At 41.7% G+C, this 19,200-nt stretch overlaps 1 protein-coding gene across 1 annotated transcript in view; it reads right to left on the bottom strand.

Annotated features, from left to right (window-relative positions):
- Positions 1-1,096: 1,096 nt before the first annotated feature.
- Positions 1,097-19,200, bottom strand: part of LOC115456715 (multidrug and toxin extrusion protein 1-like) — an 80,646-nt gene continuing 62,542 nt past the window's right edge. The window contains exons 12-16 of the mRNA XM_030185970.1: positions 12,256-12,325; positions 8,989-9,121; positions 7,723-7,817; positions 7,260-7,344; positions 1,097-1,507 (exon numbers count right to left, since the gene is read on the bottom strand). Coding sequence (XP_030041830.1) covers positions 1,305-1,507; positions 7,260-7,344; positions 7,723-7,817; positions 8,989-9,121; positions 12,256-12,325 — 586 coding nt within the window. The 3' untranslated portion in view covers positions 1,097-1,304. The remainder of the gene's footprint in view (positions 1,508-7,259; positions 7,345-7,722; positions 7,818-8,988; positions 9,122-12,255; positions 12,326-19,200) is intronic.

Here is a 19,200-nt window from a genome sequence, read left to right as displayed (position 1 = left end):
CTATCCAAAAATACTAGGACTAGAGGGCATGAGTTGAAGCTACAGTGTGGTAAATTTAAAACGAATCGGAGAAAATTTTTCTTCACCCAACGTGTAATTAGACTCTGGAATTCGTTGCCGGAGAACGTGGTACGGGCGGTTAGCTTGACGGAGTTTAAAAAGGGGTTAGATAGATTCCTAAAGGACAAGTCCATAGACCGCTATTAAATGGACTTGGAAAAATTCCGCATTTTTAGGTATAACTTGTCTGGAATGGTTTTACGTTTGGGGAGCGTGCCAGGTGCCCTTGACCTGGATTGGCCACTGTCGGTGACAGGATGCTGGGCTAGATGGACCTTTGGTCTTTCCCAGTATGGCACTACTTATGTACTTATTTATCTATGTATATCTAGCTATCTAAATACATATAGATATCCATAGCCTAGAATCCTCTCCAGTTCATATTAAAGGTTGTCATGTTAAGGGGTCTCTTTACTAAAGGTTGTATCCATTTTGTTTCCCTGTATTTCTAGATGCTAGAGGGTGATTAACTATGAGTCACTGTCCCTTATTCAGCTGTTCCATAATTGCAGAGTTCATTCCTAGTATCTTCAGACTGAATGCCCAGATATTTCTCCTAGGGTTTCAGAGCTTGGTAGAGTTTATAGCGAATAGTGAGGAGAAAAGTGGCATAAAAAGTGTTTAATAAAAGCATATTTACAAAATTTATTAGCTGCTAGTAGTTACTAGTAGTGTAATAATGAATATGTATGAGATAGATTTCCTTAAAATAGAGGAAGTACGTATGAAGATCTATCTCATGCACATTCACTAGGGATATCCTGAAACCGAGGCCTGTTTGCAGCTAGGGCTGTACCGAATCTTCATATTCAATTTAGCCCCAGACAGTGCCCCAAATACATTATTCGTATTCGACTGAATAGTGATTTAAATTTGAATACGAATAATCCAGGGCTCTACTGTGCTAAATCCTAGTGAAATAAGTGCTTGATCTCTGATTTCACGTTGCTTCTTTTATTATGTGTTAAGTTAAAATTCAATGCCCATTATTCATATTCAGTATTCGGCCAAATATTTTTAATTATTCGCATTTGGACGAATAGTAAAATATGCTATTTGGTACAGCTCTATTTGCTGCTCTTGAGGACTGAACTTGTCCACCCCTGGTCTACTGCTACTGTTGCCTATGGTAAATGTGGGCCTGATTCCACATTGCCATTAAAGAGAATCCACTTAAGGTAACCCTGCTGCCTTCCAGGCCATCCCAGTGGCTTTTTATTTTTTTTTACAGTTCTTTTAGTATTTCATCCATGTCCAGTGGACAGTCTTATCACAACTCCTATCATCAATACGGTAACTGCAGCTAACAGAGCAAGTCCCCGGCGTAGGATCAGCTGTTTCACTGATAAAACTTTAACAGTGTATGTAGCAGTAGACTCAGGTAGTCTCTCTGTCAGGTTCTGGTCATTAATGTCAGTCAGCATAGTGCCTTCCTGCTCCTCCAGATCTGCAACGCAAACAAGCAATTACTCTAGGTTTACCTGGGATATATTATAAACAGACAGCACTGTGGGCTTATTAAATAAGACAATTAAAAAAATATTAATTGGTTTTAATCCAGTTTCATGTAATTCATTCAACATATTTTTAGATTACTCTATTTTCTTTAGATATTAGAAAATGCTTTATTGAAACATTTGACAATTTAATTAATATATATATTTCAATACTAACAAATTAATCAAAAATCAAAATCAAACAGAAATATCTGCACGAACATGTTTGTTTATATTATGATCCATGGATCACTAAAGGTGAAGAGAGAGTAAACTGGAATTTAATTCTAAATTTCTTTCCATTTTCTACATAGATAATTACTTTCCTATATCATCGAGTCAACTAGATTAGGGATTTTAGGATTATTTGTTCAATAGGGAGTCTTCTGACCTAGACTGACAATGAAATGCAGAAGTCTCCAAGGACAAAGCCTTCCTAGCTTCTTAAATCCACCTCATGCTGTATAGGAATGGAATTGGCATTCGGTGATTGAATCTTGCATTTTCAAGACTGCCGTATAAGGATTTCATTTAACAAGTATTCTCATCTTGGGGGCAATTTATCCAAATGGGTTAGTTTTGCGCATACCATGACAGGAATGAATTTCACTCCTAAGCCAGGGTATGTGGAGTATGATTTCAATCTCTCAAACTTACTGTTATCACTCGCCACAGTACTTGCATTGCGCCAAAGAGAGTTTCTGTCTGGAGCTGATAAACATGTAACGGAAGTTCTTTTTGATCAAGTCTGTGGCACCCAAAACAGTGGGAAATATTTCTGTCACTTTCTTGGCCTCGGACTGCTTTTCCTGGTACTTGAAGATCTTCCCTCTCTCCGTGCAATTCACATGTAGACAGTTATGTAATCATTTTTCTGATCCTCAGCAGTTAAGTGATCATTTCTCTGATTCTTCTGACTGCATGTTTGCCTAGCTTGCTTCAGTTGTCTATTCTGCAGACTCCTGTCAATCATTTTTGTCCATCTTATTCTTCAACTTTACACTAATCTTTTTTAGTACAGTACAATGCCAATTATCCGGACTATCCTCTGCAGAGGGTGGTCCGGATAATCATAAATCCGGAAAATTGGACATATCAAATGTCTGTAAAGAAAACGACATTACAGCATTGCATATTAAGCATTAGTTTTATTTTCATCAAAATGTTTGCAGAAAAAATATAAAATACAGTAGTTCTAATCAAAAAGTACTGTTTTTAAAAGTAAAGTACAGTGCAGTGCTGTATTTCTTGTACATACTATTTATACACTTCTGTACTCTAAAAAGGAAGTAATTCTTCATTGCTTCAAGGCCGATTTTCGTTTCTCTGCTAAAAGATTATATAATCTTTTCAGAAAAAGGAGCTGGATTGCACTGCTTTCTTCCTGCTTTTCCGGCCATGCCATCACTGTATTTAAACGTTCAAAGGTTTCAGCATCAACCTGGTGATTGTCATCAGTTTCTGATTCTTCATGTTCCTTGTCCTGTACTGATTGCATGATTTCATCATCTGTTATGATCTAATGCTGACATTTTCAACATCACAATCAGAGCAACCAGGAACCTTTACAAGATCTCTGGCATTGTTTTCAAGGACATCTTCTTCTTCTCCCTCTCTGGGTCTTTCTGGTTTGTTTAGAATTATGTTCCATGTGTTTTTCAGGGTTTGGGTTTTAACATGATTCCAAGCGTCAACAGCCATGTAAGAATATTCTTTTATATTCAATTCTCTTATGAATTGGATCATGCCACTTTTCGTTTCTATGTCAGCCAAAATAAGTTTTTTTTAGCAGTTGTTTACTGTAAAGTCATTTCAATGAAATAATAGCTCCTTGATCCATTGGCTGCATTAAAGGTGTCACATCTGGTGGCAAAAAAGCACTCTGAATCTACCTTCCTCTTGCTCTAGGCTTTCAGCTGTAGGATATGAAGGTGCATTGTCCAACAATAAAATGACATCTCCTTGTTTTCCTGTAGGAAGCTGAAATCTTTTCACCTCCGGTATGAAGCAAGTGTCGTACCAGTCAAGGAAAACCTCGAAACTCATCCATGCTTTTTTTTTTGGGCTTCTGTACAACAACGTAAGGTTATGTATGTTTTTTAATGTACAAGGATTTTTAGATTTACCAATCAGCAATAACTCCAACTTATGACTACCAGTTGCATTTTCACCAACCAACAGCGTGACACGTTCTTCAGATGACTTGAATCCAGGAGCAGATTGCTCCTTATGACTAACCAGTGATTTACTGGGGAGTGATTTCCAATTCAGACCTGTTTTGCCTGCATTATAAACAAAATCAGGGTCATAGTTCTTGATAAGGTCATTAAACTGAAGAACAAAGTCATTAGCTGCTGGCAAATTTGCAGAAAGTTTCTCACCATGGATTTCTATTTGCCTTATTCCGTGGCGGTGCTTGAAATTTCAAAGCCATCCAGTGCTGAAACTGCTTATTGAAAAACATTGCCTATTGTGGCCCAGAAATCGGATCTTTTTTTGCAGGAACCAAAGATATACAACTTTATCTACCTTTTCAATAGGTGACCTTTTCATGGTTTGATGTAGTTTACAATAGCATCACTTTGTCTTTTTATGTCCGATATTGTTGATGTTCCTACACCATATTCTTCTGCCAAATTTTTCCCCGACACTCCTTTCTTAATTTCTCCACAATATCAAGTTTCTCTTTTAATGACAAAATGTGCCTTTTTTGCTTTTTTTCCATTTCCAAGCAGTGTTAACAAGGCTGTTTCCTTTGCCATGTCCCCGTAAGAACAAGGCAGAAGGGGCTTTTTTCCTGCTGTGTATGAGTCTGGAAAGGGCTGGAAAAGGAAAGGGTAGGGCTTTTCTCTGTGCGGACCACAAGGATTGATTGGGAAGGTATTGGCGGATAATGGGTCCGGATCATTGGAAATCCGGATGATCGGCGTTTGGATAATTGGCATTCTACTGTATCAGGCGCAGTAACCAAAATAGAATAATTCTATTATCTCTTCATCACCCTATAGTGGTTCACAGGACACTGTACTCTGCAGTAGGGGTGTACAGCCCAAAAGGGTTTGTTTTGTTTAGTTACCCATGTCATTTGCAGAAATTTTTATTTTATTTCATATTTTTTTTATATTTTTGTTTTAAGAGCCATATTGTTATTAGTGAACACTCTTTTGAAAAAAGTGTGCATTCTTCCAAAAGAGTCTGCACTATTGAGACAAAGAATTAGATTCAGGAAATGCACCCAAATTTGGGCACTGAAAAAAAATCAGTGTGGAACGCTATTCTATAAATGGCGCTCGAGTTGCACACCGTTTATAGAACAGCGCTTAGAGTCAATTTCCGTGCCAAACTTTACACCGACTGAAACCTGCGCATATCTTTAGTGAATACCCCTAACCTGCCCGTGTCTCTTCCCTTGGCCATGCCCCCTTTTGAGTTGTGTGCTAAAAGCTTATGCAAAGATCTTTATAGAACAGCGCTTAGCAAGATGCACACGCCAATAACTGATTGTTAGTGCCCAATTATCGGTGCTAATTGGCTCATTAGCCAAATTAGTTGCACACGCATCTTAGAATAGTGTGCAAATTTTGCATGCCTAAATGTACACCATTTATAGTATCTGTGCACTTTTTCATGACAGTGTACAGGCTTGAATAATGTGTACATGCATGAACTCTCAGGAAAAAGTGTGCACTCTTCCAAGAGACTGTGCACACAATTCCTACACTTTTCATGTTAGTGCACAGGCTTGAATAATGTGTATATGCATGCACTGTCAGGACAAAGTGAGCACTCTTCCAAGAGACTGGCATTCTTCCACACGAGTGCACACTAGTCATAAAGAGTGCATACTATTGGATCATAGGGCTAGATTCTATATATGGTGCCTGAAAAATCCAAGCAGAATACATTTCTGCCTAAGTGTATTCTATAAGCAGCAACTACATTTACGTGCAATATAGAATATACTTAGTTGATGTCCCAGCACTTAAAATTATGTGCATCCATTTACACCAAGGAAAACATGGCGTAAAAACCAGCACGTAGATTTAGGCGCAGAGGGGCATATTCTATAACAGTGCACATAAATTTTTGGAATGCCCACAAAATGCCCATTACTCCACCCATAACCACTCCCCTTTTTGGCTCTGCACATTAGAATTTAGGCGCTGTACATTTCAGAATACGCCTAGCGGGTTATGCGCATAAATTCTAATTATTGAAAATTAGTGCTTATTATTGCTTGTTAAAAACACTGATAGGCTTATTAAGCCAATTAAATTGCGGGCGTTGTTATAGAATACGCTTGGAATTCGGCATGGAATGTTAAGCGTGATATACAAAACCCAACAGATAGTGCGCACTTTTCATATTAGTGCACATTCTTGAATAATATGTGCATGCATGCAATATGAGGAAAAATGTGCACTCTTCCAAAATACTGTGCATTGTTCCAGAGAGTGCACACTGTTCATAAAGAGAGTGCACTATTGGGACATAGTGTGCACTTTTTCATGACAGTGCATGCATGCACACATTATTCAAGCATGTGCACTATCAGCAAAAAACATTCCCATGTCGTTTTGAACAAATGCACATCTCTACTCTGCAGTAATTCAGCTACTTTGGATCCTTTCTTCCTGAAATTATGTATTTCCTGTGATACAGCAAGTATTCATCACTGGTTTAATATATCTCTCTCTGGGAGATTAGTTACTCTTTGCAAATGAAGTCTTTGAGTAGCAGTGTAGAACCACCTTGTACATTTTAGCTTGTATATATTCAATCATCTGCTTAAAGTCCTCTCTTTAAACACTCAGCTACTGCAAAGTGCAAACAGAATTCAGAGCTCAAGCTGTTTTTGTTACTATTGCTGTACTATAGAGGAAGGAGTAGCCTGGTGGTGAGTAAGAAATAAGGGTTCAAATCCTACTTCCCCTACTAACATTTTTTGCAAACCTGGACAAGTTATTTTACATCTCTATACCTCCGAAACCCATTTATAGTTCTATTATCTAGGTGCTCACACGTATGCAGGCATTACATAGGTAAATGTGTATGTGCACACATATGCATATATCCATCAAAATTCTGCCTAAGTGCTATTCTGCAAATACCAGATTAACTTCCATAGTGCGTTTTTGCAATGGGGGCTTACACAGGAGCAGAGGATGAGCAGAACACAGGCAGGGCTCCCACTTTTACGCATGACTTACAGAATGTTGAGTCCATCCCCGTACTTATGCCAGCTCTAGGGCTGATTTAAGTACAGGTGCTTAAACATTGGATGCACCCAGGTGCCTAGATTCATTCCTTTATAGAAAAGGCTCCTGCCCATAGCCTCAAGACACCAAAATCCAGACTAGCAGTTGTAGAACCTCTTTGAGAAAGGGACTCATTGACCTGAAAAAAATGGTGTAAACCTCCCTGCTAAAATTAGAAAGGTAGTGTAGAAGTACAAAATATTATTGTACATCATTGGACTGTCTAATTATTTGACAGCACCAGATGTAGAGAGCAGATTCTAAGCTTTGGATTCCGTTAACAATGTGTGTAAAAAATAATACAAATAATTTGAACTAACACACTGAACATCTAAGTTGGAAGTCACACACGCATACCTGAGAGTTTAGATGATTTTTATACAGTGAAGAAGCTTAAAGAATGCGATACAATTAAACAAGCAATGGTGACACCTACTGTACCTACTTGAAGAAACCACACTTTTAGAAATGACAGGATTGCAGTTCAAACCATTTGCCATCTTCATTTTCATCATAGCACGAGCCTGAGCCTGAACATGGAAAAGAGATCAGCCTTCAGTCTGGGAATGTGCATGTGAACAGGTAAGAGGGGATACCAGTATAGGGAAGCAACCAGGAAGGAGCTGTATCCCCCCCCCCCCCCCCCCCCCCCCCCCACACACACACATACACACTTCAGAAAGGAAATTAGGACTCCTTTACTAAACAGTTATCGCTCAGAAAATGGCTTGGGCAAAACCACAGCAATGGGTAAGAGCATCTTGCACTGCTCTGTCTTGCTGTCCTCTCTGGTCCTTTGGACTAACCACCAGGAACTGACATTATCTGCAACACTCAGACATGTTCACAAGCTCTATAGATGTACAAACCTGCAGACATTGAATGAAAATGGTAAAAGCTGGAGTTACCTCCTGGGATACCTTGACCCAATTCAACTTGAGAATGAAGATGAGAAAGACGAGGAATTCAAGGATAGAGCAGATCAGGATTCCCGTCCAGAGGCCTGTGGGTGGAAAGAGAAAGAAAAAAAAAGTGACCGTAAAAATGTTGGGTGATTATAGATCCCGAACTAAGCTTCCATCTATGCATCTCCTCTGTCATCAGAAAATGTTTTGTCCCATTAGGAGTCTCTTAATGAGAAGGCAATTTGAATCTTAGTATACTCTTTAGCAATTTTGATTATTGTAATGCCTTGTTTCAAGGCCTTAGACATCTACAAGTGCTACAAACTCCAGCGGTAAAGCAAACCACTGGCACCCCTCACATGTGCTGGACCAATTCCCACTGCTTGTTGCTGGAATATTGAATACTGGTTCCGGAGTGCAGGGACTATCTCTGCATGGTACTCTGACAGAGAAAAGGGGCTCTGCAGAAGGGAAAACATATCTGGGTTTTGCTGTCTTTGATTTTATTTGAATTTGCTGGGTGTTACATTAAAGAATTGAAAAATTACAGCTCCATGATTGCGTGGATGTGCACATTTTGCAGATAAAGCACAACCATGGGCTTAGAGGTAGCTGAGAATTTTTGGACACATCTGAAGAATGAACAGTGACAGGAGGATTAAAACACTGGTATTTGAAATGATGGATGCTTCCAATAGACATGAGCAACTTCACAGAGAATGGGTAGATCGTTTATCATTTATTAAAAATGTCATACCGCTTTCTTTGCATGCAAATTAAAGTGGTTTGCATAAAAATAATCTACTATAATAAAACTCACCCTCAACGTTCTGAGGACACTGACGTCAGTGAAGCCAAGCTCTGACTTCCTTCAAAAAGGTTTGAAGGTTCGTGGTGGTGAAGCCACCAAAATCGCTCCGGGCCCCGCCCTCGAGGGCGGAGCAATGGAAGAACAACGAAGGGGTTGGCAGGGAGGGAGGCAGGGAGGGGGGGGGAATCGCTCTGGGCCCCGCCCTCGAGGGCGGAGCAATGCCAGAACAACGAAGGGGTTGGCTAGGGAGGGAGGGAGGGGGGTGTTGGCGATGAAAACCTTACTAGGGCCCGTTGCATTTGCTCTGAAACGGGCTTCTTTTACTAGTATAATATAAAAACAATGATTCAGAAAGGAATGCCAATAATTAGATAGAAAAGATCTAAGCTACCAGTAACAAGCAACCAAATACCAAACACACAAGAACATACATAATGCTCATCTGCAACCCCCCGTACCTACAATTCCAAGCTTGGCCACAAACATCAGCGAGATTCCAATAGGCAGTGCAATAATGTAATAACCCACGGCTTCAAAGATGGCGCCGATCTTCACTCTGCCAGCCCCTCTCAGGATGCCAGCGGAGGTGCACTATGAGCGGGCATTACAGTCAAGCCAAAAGAGACCAGAAAGCAGTAGCGATCAGAGAAGAAACACAAGAAGGGAATAAAGGAAAAATGTGACATGGCAAGAGACTGCAGACTTTTCCAATACACTTTCACTTCCACTGCTAGTGGGGTAGGTCTACGACGTGGGTGCCTACATTTAGTCAGCATCCCGCTAATTCTATAAAAGTTAATAAAAATTGCACTCACAAATTTAATTGAATAATGAGCCAATTAGTTCCAATAATTGGCTTAACAAGCAATTACTGGCGCTAATTGAAATCAATATGTACATGTGTAAATTGACGTATGTGATCCACACCTAAATTTCACACGTGTCCTGGAAAAGGGGGCACACAAATTGGGAGGGTCATGGACATTGTGGGGCAGAGCGTGGGCATGGATTTGAGTAACGTGTGGAATTATAGAATAAGGGGGCACCGTACATAAATTTAGGTGGGGGCATTTGCACCACATTTTCACGGGTGCAAAAGGACGCATCTAAATTTACATGTGACCCCTGTGCCTAAACGCTTTTTAACAGGCAATTATTGGCACTAATTAGATTTAATTCACATGTATGTGCATAAATTTAGGTGCGGGATCAGTGCCTAAAATTTATGTTCAAACTGAAAAAGAAGGTGCGGAAATGCAATGGGGGGTTCCTAAAATTTATGCACATTGTTATAAAATAACGGGGATCTGCGCCTAATTTAGGCACGTTTATTTGCACCATGTTTCAGTTGGTGCAAATGGCTAGATCTAAAGTTAGGCTCAATTCCTAGGCGTAAGCGCCATTCTATAAACACACTGAACTTTAAGTGCAGCTTATATAGGGGCCCTTATACTAAGGTGCATAGGTACCTATGCGCATCCAAAGCATTTCAGTTTGGAACTACTGCCCCGCTACAGCATGCCCCAGGTGGTAATTCCATTTTTACGTGCGTTCGATATGTGCGTCTGAAAATATTTTTTATTTTTTACCATGTGGCACTAAATGGGCAGTAATCAGCAGTGTACGCGTGCTGACGATTACCGCCCAGTTAATGCGTGAGACCTTACCGCAAAGCCAATGGGTGGCGGTAAAACCCTCAAACACAAAATGGACGCACGCCAATTTTTATTTTGCCGCACGTCCATTTTTGGCCAAAAAAAGGCCTTTTTTGCAGGCATGCTGAAAAATGGACCTGTGCACGTCCAATACACACACCTATAACAGCGCAGGCCATTTTTCAGCACACCTTAGTAAAAGGACCCCATAGAATCTAGCCCTGAATGGATAGTCAGTCATCACCTCCCCGGACTCTGTACATGGTGCCTGACATTGGACATCAATAGCTGGATGCCAATCCAAGATGTGCACCCAATTAAACTGGCTAAAGAGCCAATTAGTGTCAATAATTGGGTGCTAATTGGCACCAGTATGGAACTGGGTGTGCATTGTGCTATGCACTACGCTATAACAATGTGCTCCCCAAATCCTATAATGCGCGACCCAAAATAGGGTGTGGCCATAGGAGGTGCATGGGTGGGTCAGGGGTGTTGTAAAATTTGTGTGCAGTGTCATTGAATACCGGGAATGTGAGCCCAAACTGGGTGCCAGGAATTAAACCAGGTTTCAGCAGACGTAATTGCCAACACCCAATTCAGGCGCTGAAATCAGCACTCAGTGCCACCTTTGAGTGCCCGTTATAGAATAGCATTCCTTTTCAACGACAATTTTTGAGCGCCATTAACTGAAACAAACCTCACATGTATTAAAAGCTTGGGAGAAGGGCCAGGCTTTCACCTGCTTCCTGAAGCAGAAATGGTAGATGTAGCTCACCCACCCCCACCCCCTCCCGGAAGTGGAGTTCCACCATGTGGGTACTATGCCTGAGAAGGCTTGCTGGCAGGTATCATATCGTAAAATCTCTTTTCATGAGGGTACAGATTGTGATGCTCCTTGAGAGAACCTCTGAGGTCTCAAAAGTGTTTAGAGAGCTAACTTACTCTTTAAGTACTCTGGCCCATTTTGTCTGAGGACCCTGAAAATCTAAGATATTTGGTCCTGTAAGGCAGTAGCATAGCCAGACCTCAGAATTTGGGGGGGGGGGGGACACAAAAGTTTACCCCACAGCCCCATACACTCACACCCAAACCCACATACCTGAGCTGGCAGGGGTCCCCAAGAGGAAGCCCTCCTCCTCATGAAGCCAGGCGGCAGCACTTTCCTGTTCAAATAACATTGCTAATACCTTTTCTACAATACAGCTTACAATAAAATTCAGCATTTAAGAACTATAAATGTTGACATTTAAACACACAGGAAGCAATTCTACAAAGGACACCAAACCAGGCGCCAGAAATAACAGCGCCACAAGATACTCCATAACAGGAAGTATGCGGGTATGTTCCATTACAGAATATGGGAATAGGGGTGAAATGCGTGCCATTATGTAGCCAGAATCACTTGCATCATAAAGTGACTGCATATCATGTTTTTAAGCTACTGTGCACGTATTTAGTGAAATTCTTCTTGGGTTTTGGGTGTTAGTCACTTCACTCCTCTTTGAAGGTTTTGTGGCCACGATCACTGGCAGGCGTAAGTGTTCATGGCTATCTTGCATCACTTTTGCACGTAATTTACACTACTCTGTAAGGTATGTGCAAATCTGGCAATCCCGTCCATGCTCTGCCCACTTGTACATACACAGGCATGGCAATACTGTCGTTTGTTATAGAATAGTACCAACCACATACGCAGTTCATGGTGCTTCTTACCCACATATCTGCTAGTATTCTGTAACATTTGGTGCCTACCCATAGGTGTGAATTCATGAATTGCCTTTATAGGTTGCAAAACTAGCACATGGATAAATGTCAGTGCTTAGACTGGCAAAACCTCGAATGGTGTCCCTCTGTTTCTGGGTGGGTTTCTTACTAAAATGACTGTTACTGTAAGGCATGCTGGCACTTACAAAGGCATTCCCACACACCCTTATATGTACTTTACAAAAGCCTCAACCTTCAGCAGAGCCTTTTGTAAAATACACAGGAGGAGAGTGGGAACGTCTCAACTTGCTGTCCCATTTCGCACCTTGTCACTGAGCTTATAGGTTCTCACTCCACCTTACTTACCACAACACCATCAAACAAAAGCGAAGCGGCATAAAGTGGGGCAACTTTACCAACCAAGGCCACAATCTCTCTGCAAAGGAAGAGAAAAAAAAGGGGGGGGGGGGTCAGTTTTTAACCTGTTTTAGCTGAGCTCATAACTTGTGTCCCCAGTTTGGCTGGATGGCAGAACGTTAACCTCCTGCGTACACACCAACCTGGCAGCATTTTTAAAAAAACACATTCACCTCCCTGGGCTGAATTAGACACTGATATCCAGTGCCAGCCCATATCTTGATGGGGGAGATGTTCTTGCTGTATCTTTAGATTTATCTTCAGCATTTGATTTAATAGACCATTCTTTTACAGGAGTTGTTTTACAGTGGTTTGATTCATTTTTGAGTCAGAAAACTTTTCAGGTTTCATTGAACTCCCTACTTTACATAAGAGCATAACATAAGCGTTGCCATACTGGGACAGACCGAAGGTCCATCAAGAACAGCATCCTGTTTCCAACAGTGGCCAATCCAGGTGACAAGTGCCTAGCACGATCCCAAAACAGTACAATACATTTTATGCTGCTTATCATAGAAATATGCAGTGGATTTCCCCCATCTTGATAATGGCTTATGGACTTTTTTATTTTTAGGAAGCTAGCCAAACCTTTTTTAAAACCCCGCTAAGCTAACTGCTTTTACCTATTCTCTGGCAATGAATTCCAGAGATTAATTACATGTTGAGTGAAGAAATATTTTCTCCAATTTATTTTAAATTTATTACTTTGTAGCTTTATTGTGTGCCCCCCAGTCCTAGTATTTTTGGAAAGAGTAAACAAGCGATTCACGTCTACCCGTTCCACTCCACTCATTATTTTATATACCTCTATCACATCTCCCCTAAGCTGTCTTTTCTCCAAGCTGAAGAGCCCTAGCCACTTTAGCCTTTCCTCATAGGGAAGTCATCGCATCCCCTTTATCATTTTCGTCGCCCTTCCCTGCATCTTTTCTAATTCTACTATATCTTTTTTGAGATGCGGTGACCAGAATTGCACACAGTATTTGAGGTGTGGTCGCACCATGGAGCGATACAAAGGCATTATAATGTCCTTGTTTTTGTTTTCCATTCCTCTCCTAATAATACCTAACATTCTGTTTGCTTTCTTAGCCGCCACACACCAAGCAGAGGGTTTCAACGTATCATCTACGATGACACCTAGATCCCTTTCCTGGGCAGTGACCCCTAATTTGAAACCTTGCGTCATTTAGCTATAGTTTGGGTTCCTGTTTCCCACATGCATCACTTTGCACTTGCTCACAATAAAAATCATCTGTCATTTGAATGCCCAGTCTCCCAGTCTCATAAGGTCCTCTTGCAATTTTTCTCAATCCTCTTGTGATTCAACAACTTTGAATAACTTTGTGTCATCAGCAAATTTAATTAATTCACTAGTTACTCCCATCTCTAGATCATTTATAAATATGTTAAAAAGCAGTGGTTCCATCACAGACCCCTGCAGAACCCCACTATCTACCCTTCTCCATTGAGAATACTGACCACTTAACCGTACTCTGTTTTCTCTCTTTTCATCCAGTTTTTAATCCACAATAGAACACTACCTCCTATCCCATGACTCTCCATTTTCTTCTGGAGTCTTTCATGAGGTACATTCATCAGAATTTCAGTTGGATTGTGGAATGCCACAAGGTTCGGCATTATCCCCAGCAGGGGCGTAGCCAGACACCCAATTTTGGGTGGGCCCAGGCCCAAGATGGGTGGGCAGAAGAACTCCACCTTGTCCCACAAGTGATTTGGTCTCTCCCTCTCTCACCTGCATACCATATGGTTCTCAAACATACCCCCTCCCCTGCATACTTTTTAAATCGCAGATTTTCACAAAACTCTGGCTGTGAATATACACTGCTCATGTTGGCCCCACAGCCTTCCCTCTGATGCAACTTCCTGTTTCCGCATAGGAGGGAATACATCAGAGGAAAGGCTGGGGGGCTAGTGCGAGTACTATGTATCAGTTGCTGCTCGCTGCAGGTGAAGATCTGCTATTTAAAAAGTATTCAGGAAGGATAGTTGTTGGGAATTTTTGGCTGGTGGGGCTTGGGGATCCCTGCCAGCCACATCATAGGTGTGCTGCTACTGGGTGGGCCTGAGGCCAAAGTGGGTGGGCCCAGGCCCACCTGGGCCCACCCTTGGCTACGCCACTGATCCCCAGTTATTCAATATATTTTAAGTCCCTTGTTGACTTTAATTCAAAGTTTGGGTTTCAGTGTTTTTTGTTATGCAGACAACATTTTGATTACAGCACAGATTAATCCTAATACAATGGATATTTCATGATTACAATCTGGGCTGGATGTAGTATAAAATTGGCTGTTTGATTGTCAGTTAGTTTTGAATGTTCATAAGACCAGAGTCTGTTGGCTTAAAGGATCGAATGATGGACCCACTATGGCACCTGTTTTATTTGGGCATCCCATTCAACCTGTTGAAAGTTTCTGATATTTGGGAATACTTAGTGACTCTAGATTAACATTTGATGAATAGATTAATAAAGCGATAAAAAAGGGCTTTATGGTACTGTGAAGATTATGATCCATACCATATTTGTTTAACGAAGATGCATTACATACGTTGATTCATGCCCTATTAATTTCAAGGTTAGATTATGCAAATATAATTTATGCGGGTATATCAGATACTAAGTTAAAACAGCTCCAAACCTTACAAAATGCGCAATTAAACTTGTAGGCAAAATAAACAAAAATTTGATCATGTAACCCCAATGTTTACTCAGTATCACTGGTTGCAAATTAAATATTGAATTTTGTTTAAGATTTTTGTCTTGTCTCATAAAGATTTTTACGGCATAAAACCATCATATTTAAATACTTTGACTATACCTTATATTCCAGGAAGGGTACTCAGGTCATTATAAGACTCGATGATGGTGGTACCCTCTAGAGTTAAAGTTAGGGGGGAGTAGGCAAGAGAAAGGGCTTTTTCTTGTTTGGCACCCTCACTATGGAACATGATTCCTAGAGAAATACACACAGGAATTAACCTATCAAAGTTTAAGGTTATATTAAAACCTTTTTATTTTAGACAGGCTTTTAATTGTATTGGACAGGAGGAACATAGAATCTATTAAGGGGTCCTTTTACAAAAGTGCGCTGAAAAATGGCTTGTGGTAGTGTAGGCGCGGGTTTTGCGCACGTGCCGATCCATTTTCGGCACGCCTGTAAAAAAGGCCTTTTTTTACATTTTTGCCAAAAATGGACATGCGGAAAATCATAATTGCCGTGCTGGCCATTGACCTAGCGGTAAAGTCTCATGCGGTAACCAGGCGGTAATGACCTACGCACATCAAATGCCACTTGGTGTGCATCCGAAAATAAAAATTATTTTTCAGCCGCGTGTCAAAAATGAAATTACCACAAGAGCCATGCGGTAGCCGGATGGTAACTCCATTTTGGCGCGTGTTAGGCACGCATAGACGATTATGCGGCTTAGTAAAAGGGCCCCTAATTTTTTGTATTTGTGAAGACAATAGCCTGGTGTATGTTATGGATATCTTGAGTGGCTGTGGTTAGGTCTTTACTTTTAATCAATGAAGTTCCTTTCTATTTGAATTTTATGATTTTTTTTTTTTGTTGTGTTAACCGCCTTGATCTTTATTAGCTAGGCAGTATTGCAAGTTGTTTTAATAAACAAACATCTGGATACCAGCACTGATATTCGGTTCTTCGGCAGCTCCCAGAAGTTATCTGGGTACCGCTGATACTCAGTGCTCTTATATGTATCTGGGCTTTGTCGTTGCCTAGACAACTTCCTGCTCCACCTCTGCTCCATTCCTAGACTTCCTCAACACCAACCAGATAGTGACACATGATATTAAGCAGCACAATCTGGTTAAATGCCACTGAGTATCAGAGCCAGTCAGCGTGGTTTTACCAGGTAGAAACCCTCCTATCCAGTTAAATCAAGCTGAATATTGACCCGACATTTTCTTAGTTTAAATCCTAAGGACCACAAAGCTCATGGTTCAAACCTTGCATTTGGTTTTAGCCAAAAATCCTAAGTTTATTTGCTGAGCTAATCAGGTGCTGGTCTGAATATTGGCCGGTGGTCAGTTAACTTCTTAGGGTTCCTTTTACTAAGGTGTGCTGAAAAATGGCCTGCAGTAGTGTGGGAGCGTGTTTTGGGCACATGCAGATCCATTTTTCAGTGCACCTGCAAAAAATGCCTTTTAAAACTTTTTGCTGAAATTGAACGCGTGGCAAAATCAAAACTGGCACATGTCCATTTTGGGTCTAAGACCTTACCACCAGCCATTGACCTAGCGGTAAAGTCTCATGTGGTAATCGGGCGGTAATGACCTACGTGCGTCAAATGCCACTTGGTGCGCATCTGATACGTGCATCCGAAAATAAAAATTATTTTTTGAATGCATGCAAAAAATGAAATTACCGCAAGAGTCACGCGGTAGCTGGGCAGTAACTCCATTTTTTGGCGTGTTGGGCACACGTAGACTCTTATGTGGCTTAGTAAAAGGGCCTCAAGTGACCAAGTGTACCCAGATATTCAATGCCAGAGACTAGCCATGGCCAGCACTGAATATCTGGGTCTAACTTTGCTGCCAATGGTCAGCATTAAAAAAAATGTTCACCACTGCTGGCCCAGGATTGACCCACAACTTTTAACCTCCTAAAAAGATGACTTTTCAGCTAAAAACTTGGGGTCTCAAATTTGTCAAAATAGGGCACAAAGGTTTTTTTTTTTAACTATCAAGCCCATTTACAAAATTCTGTGTGTGTGTGGGGGGGGGGGGGGGGGGACAAGCTAGTGGCCAAAAATTAATTGGGACAGCAGGCACAAGGCCGAAGGATCAGTTAGAATGCCTAACGCTCTGCAGTGGTCTTCATACTACTACTACTACTATTTAACATTTCTAAAGCGCTACCAGGGTTGCGCAGCGCTGTACAATTAACAAAGAAGGATAGTCCCTGCTCAAAGGAGCTTACAATCTAAAGGACAAAAAGTGCAGTCAATCAAGATTGAGGCAGTCTAGATTTCCTGGATAGAGGTGCAATGGTTAGGTGCCGAAAGACCATCTGACATCATCAGTTCCCCAAATCATAATCTGGTGATAAGAGAAATATAACCTTAACAGCTCAAATTACAACTGTCAAAAAAAAAATATTAGCTTCCCACTAGACTATTAGTAATACTTTGATCTTGAGAAAGAAATTAACTCATGTCATCTTAAGATCCATAGTCTATGATCTTCCTGTGAGGACACACTCTAAATAATAATAATAAAAATAAAAAGGAACAGGTCAGGGCCAGAGGCGCCTTCCACTTTCATTCCAGCTGCAATGGGGAAAAAGAAGCAAGTTCAGAAAAGTGTTCAGGTCAGCAAACTGGTGTGAGCTGGTGCTACACTGGTAAAATAGAGGCTCTGTCGCCCTCAAGTGGCTGACATCGGCCACTTGTCTGTACATTTACAGTAACTGGACTATAAAGAGGCATTAATGAATGTGAGGGGGGCTTGTTTAAGTGGAAGAGGAAAACAGTGTATGCACATTTGATTTTGAAACTCATCTTTTTAGGATGTTAAAAGTTATGGGTCAATCCTGGGCCAGCAGTGGTGAATGTTTTTTTTTTAATGCTGACCATTGGCAGCAAAGTTAGACCCAGATATTCAGTGCTGGCCAAAATGGACATGCACCAATTTTGATTTTGCCACACGCTCATTTTCAGCAAAAAGTTTTAAAAGGCATTTTTGGGGGTGACAAAAGGAAACGGGATTTCGGAAAGTCACCCCCAGAATAAACATGATGGCAGAGGGAAAGGTCACGTAAATATAAAATACCACCCAAACTCACTAAGCACATGGAAAGCTATGTGCACAAATGCTCGTAGTCTAAGTAAAAAGGTTCAAGACTTGCAAGCCCTGATGTTTGAAGAAAACTTGGATATTGTTGCTATTACGGAGACGTGGTTCAATGATTCTCATGAACGGGATGTGACAGTACCGGGCTATAATCTTTTTAGGAAGGATAGAGAGGGCCAAGGAGGTGGAGGCAGGGCAGCCAAGAGGGGGGGGCAGGGGGGGCAAAATTCCCCGGGCCTCCAAGGGGGGTCCAGCGCCGGGGTCAGGCCGCCGGCGCTGCAGTCTCAGGTCTCACCTGCCTGCCTCCTCGGCTCCGGGCCCCCTGCATTCAAAGCGGCAGTCGCAGATCGCATCTCTTCTGGCCTTCCCTCCCTGTGTCCCGCCCTCGCGGAAACCGGAAGTTATGTCAGACGAGGGCGGGACACAGGGATGGAAGGCCAGAAGAAACGTGATCTGCGACTGCAACTTTGAATGCAGGGGGCCCGGAGCCATGGAGGCAGGCAGGTGAGACTGCGGACTGCAGCGGCGGGGGGAGCGACGGGGGGGTGGAGGCGGGGCGTCCTTGCCCCGGGCCCAGCCTAGTCTTTCGGCATCCCTGGGTGGAGGAGTGGCTCTGTATGTGAGAGAGAATATCAGAGCGGCTGAAATGCAGGGAACCTGGGGAAAAGAAGAAGCTTTATTGATCGTCCTGGAAAAAGAATATGGAACCTGTATCCACACGGGAGTTATCTACAGACCTCCTGCGCAAATGGAAAAGTTAGACAAGGATCTGATAGAAGATATTCAAAAGATTGGCATGAAAAGGGAGGTGCTACTGTTGGGAGATTTCAATTTGTCTGATGTGGATTGGAAAGAAATAGGGAGATTGTGGATGCCTGTCAAGTGCCTTGCTCAGATAAATGGTGATGGAACCCATGAGGGAAGGATCGATGCTGGATCTAGTGCTCACTAATGGAGGTAGTGTTTCCGATATCCAGGTGGGTGCCCACCTATGTAATAGTGATCATCACACTGTATGGTTTGATATAAGGGCGAAGGCGGAGTGCAGACGCACAAAACTCAAA

The sequence above is a fragment of the Microcaecilia unicolor genome, chromosome 13 (assembly GCF_901765095.1).
Source record: "Microcaecilia unicolor chromosome 13, aMicUni1.1, whole genome shotgun sequence".
In the NCBI taxonomy this organism is placed as follows: Eukaryota; Metazoa; Chordata; class Amphibia; order Gymnophiona; family Siphonopidae; genus Microcaecilia; species Microcaecilia unicolor.
The sequence above is the reverse complement of the archived record's forward strand: the minus strand, read 5'-3'. Positions and strand labels throughout refer to the sequence as shown.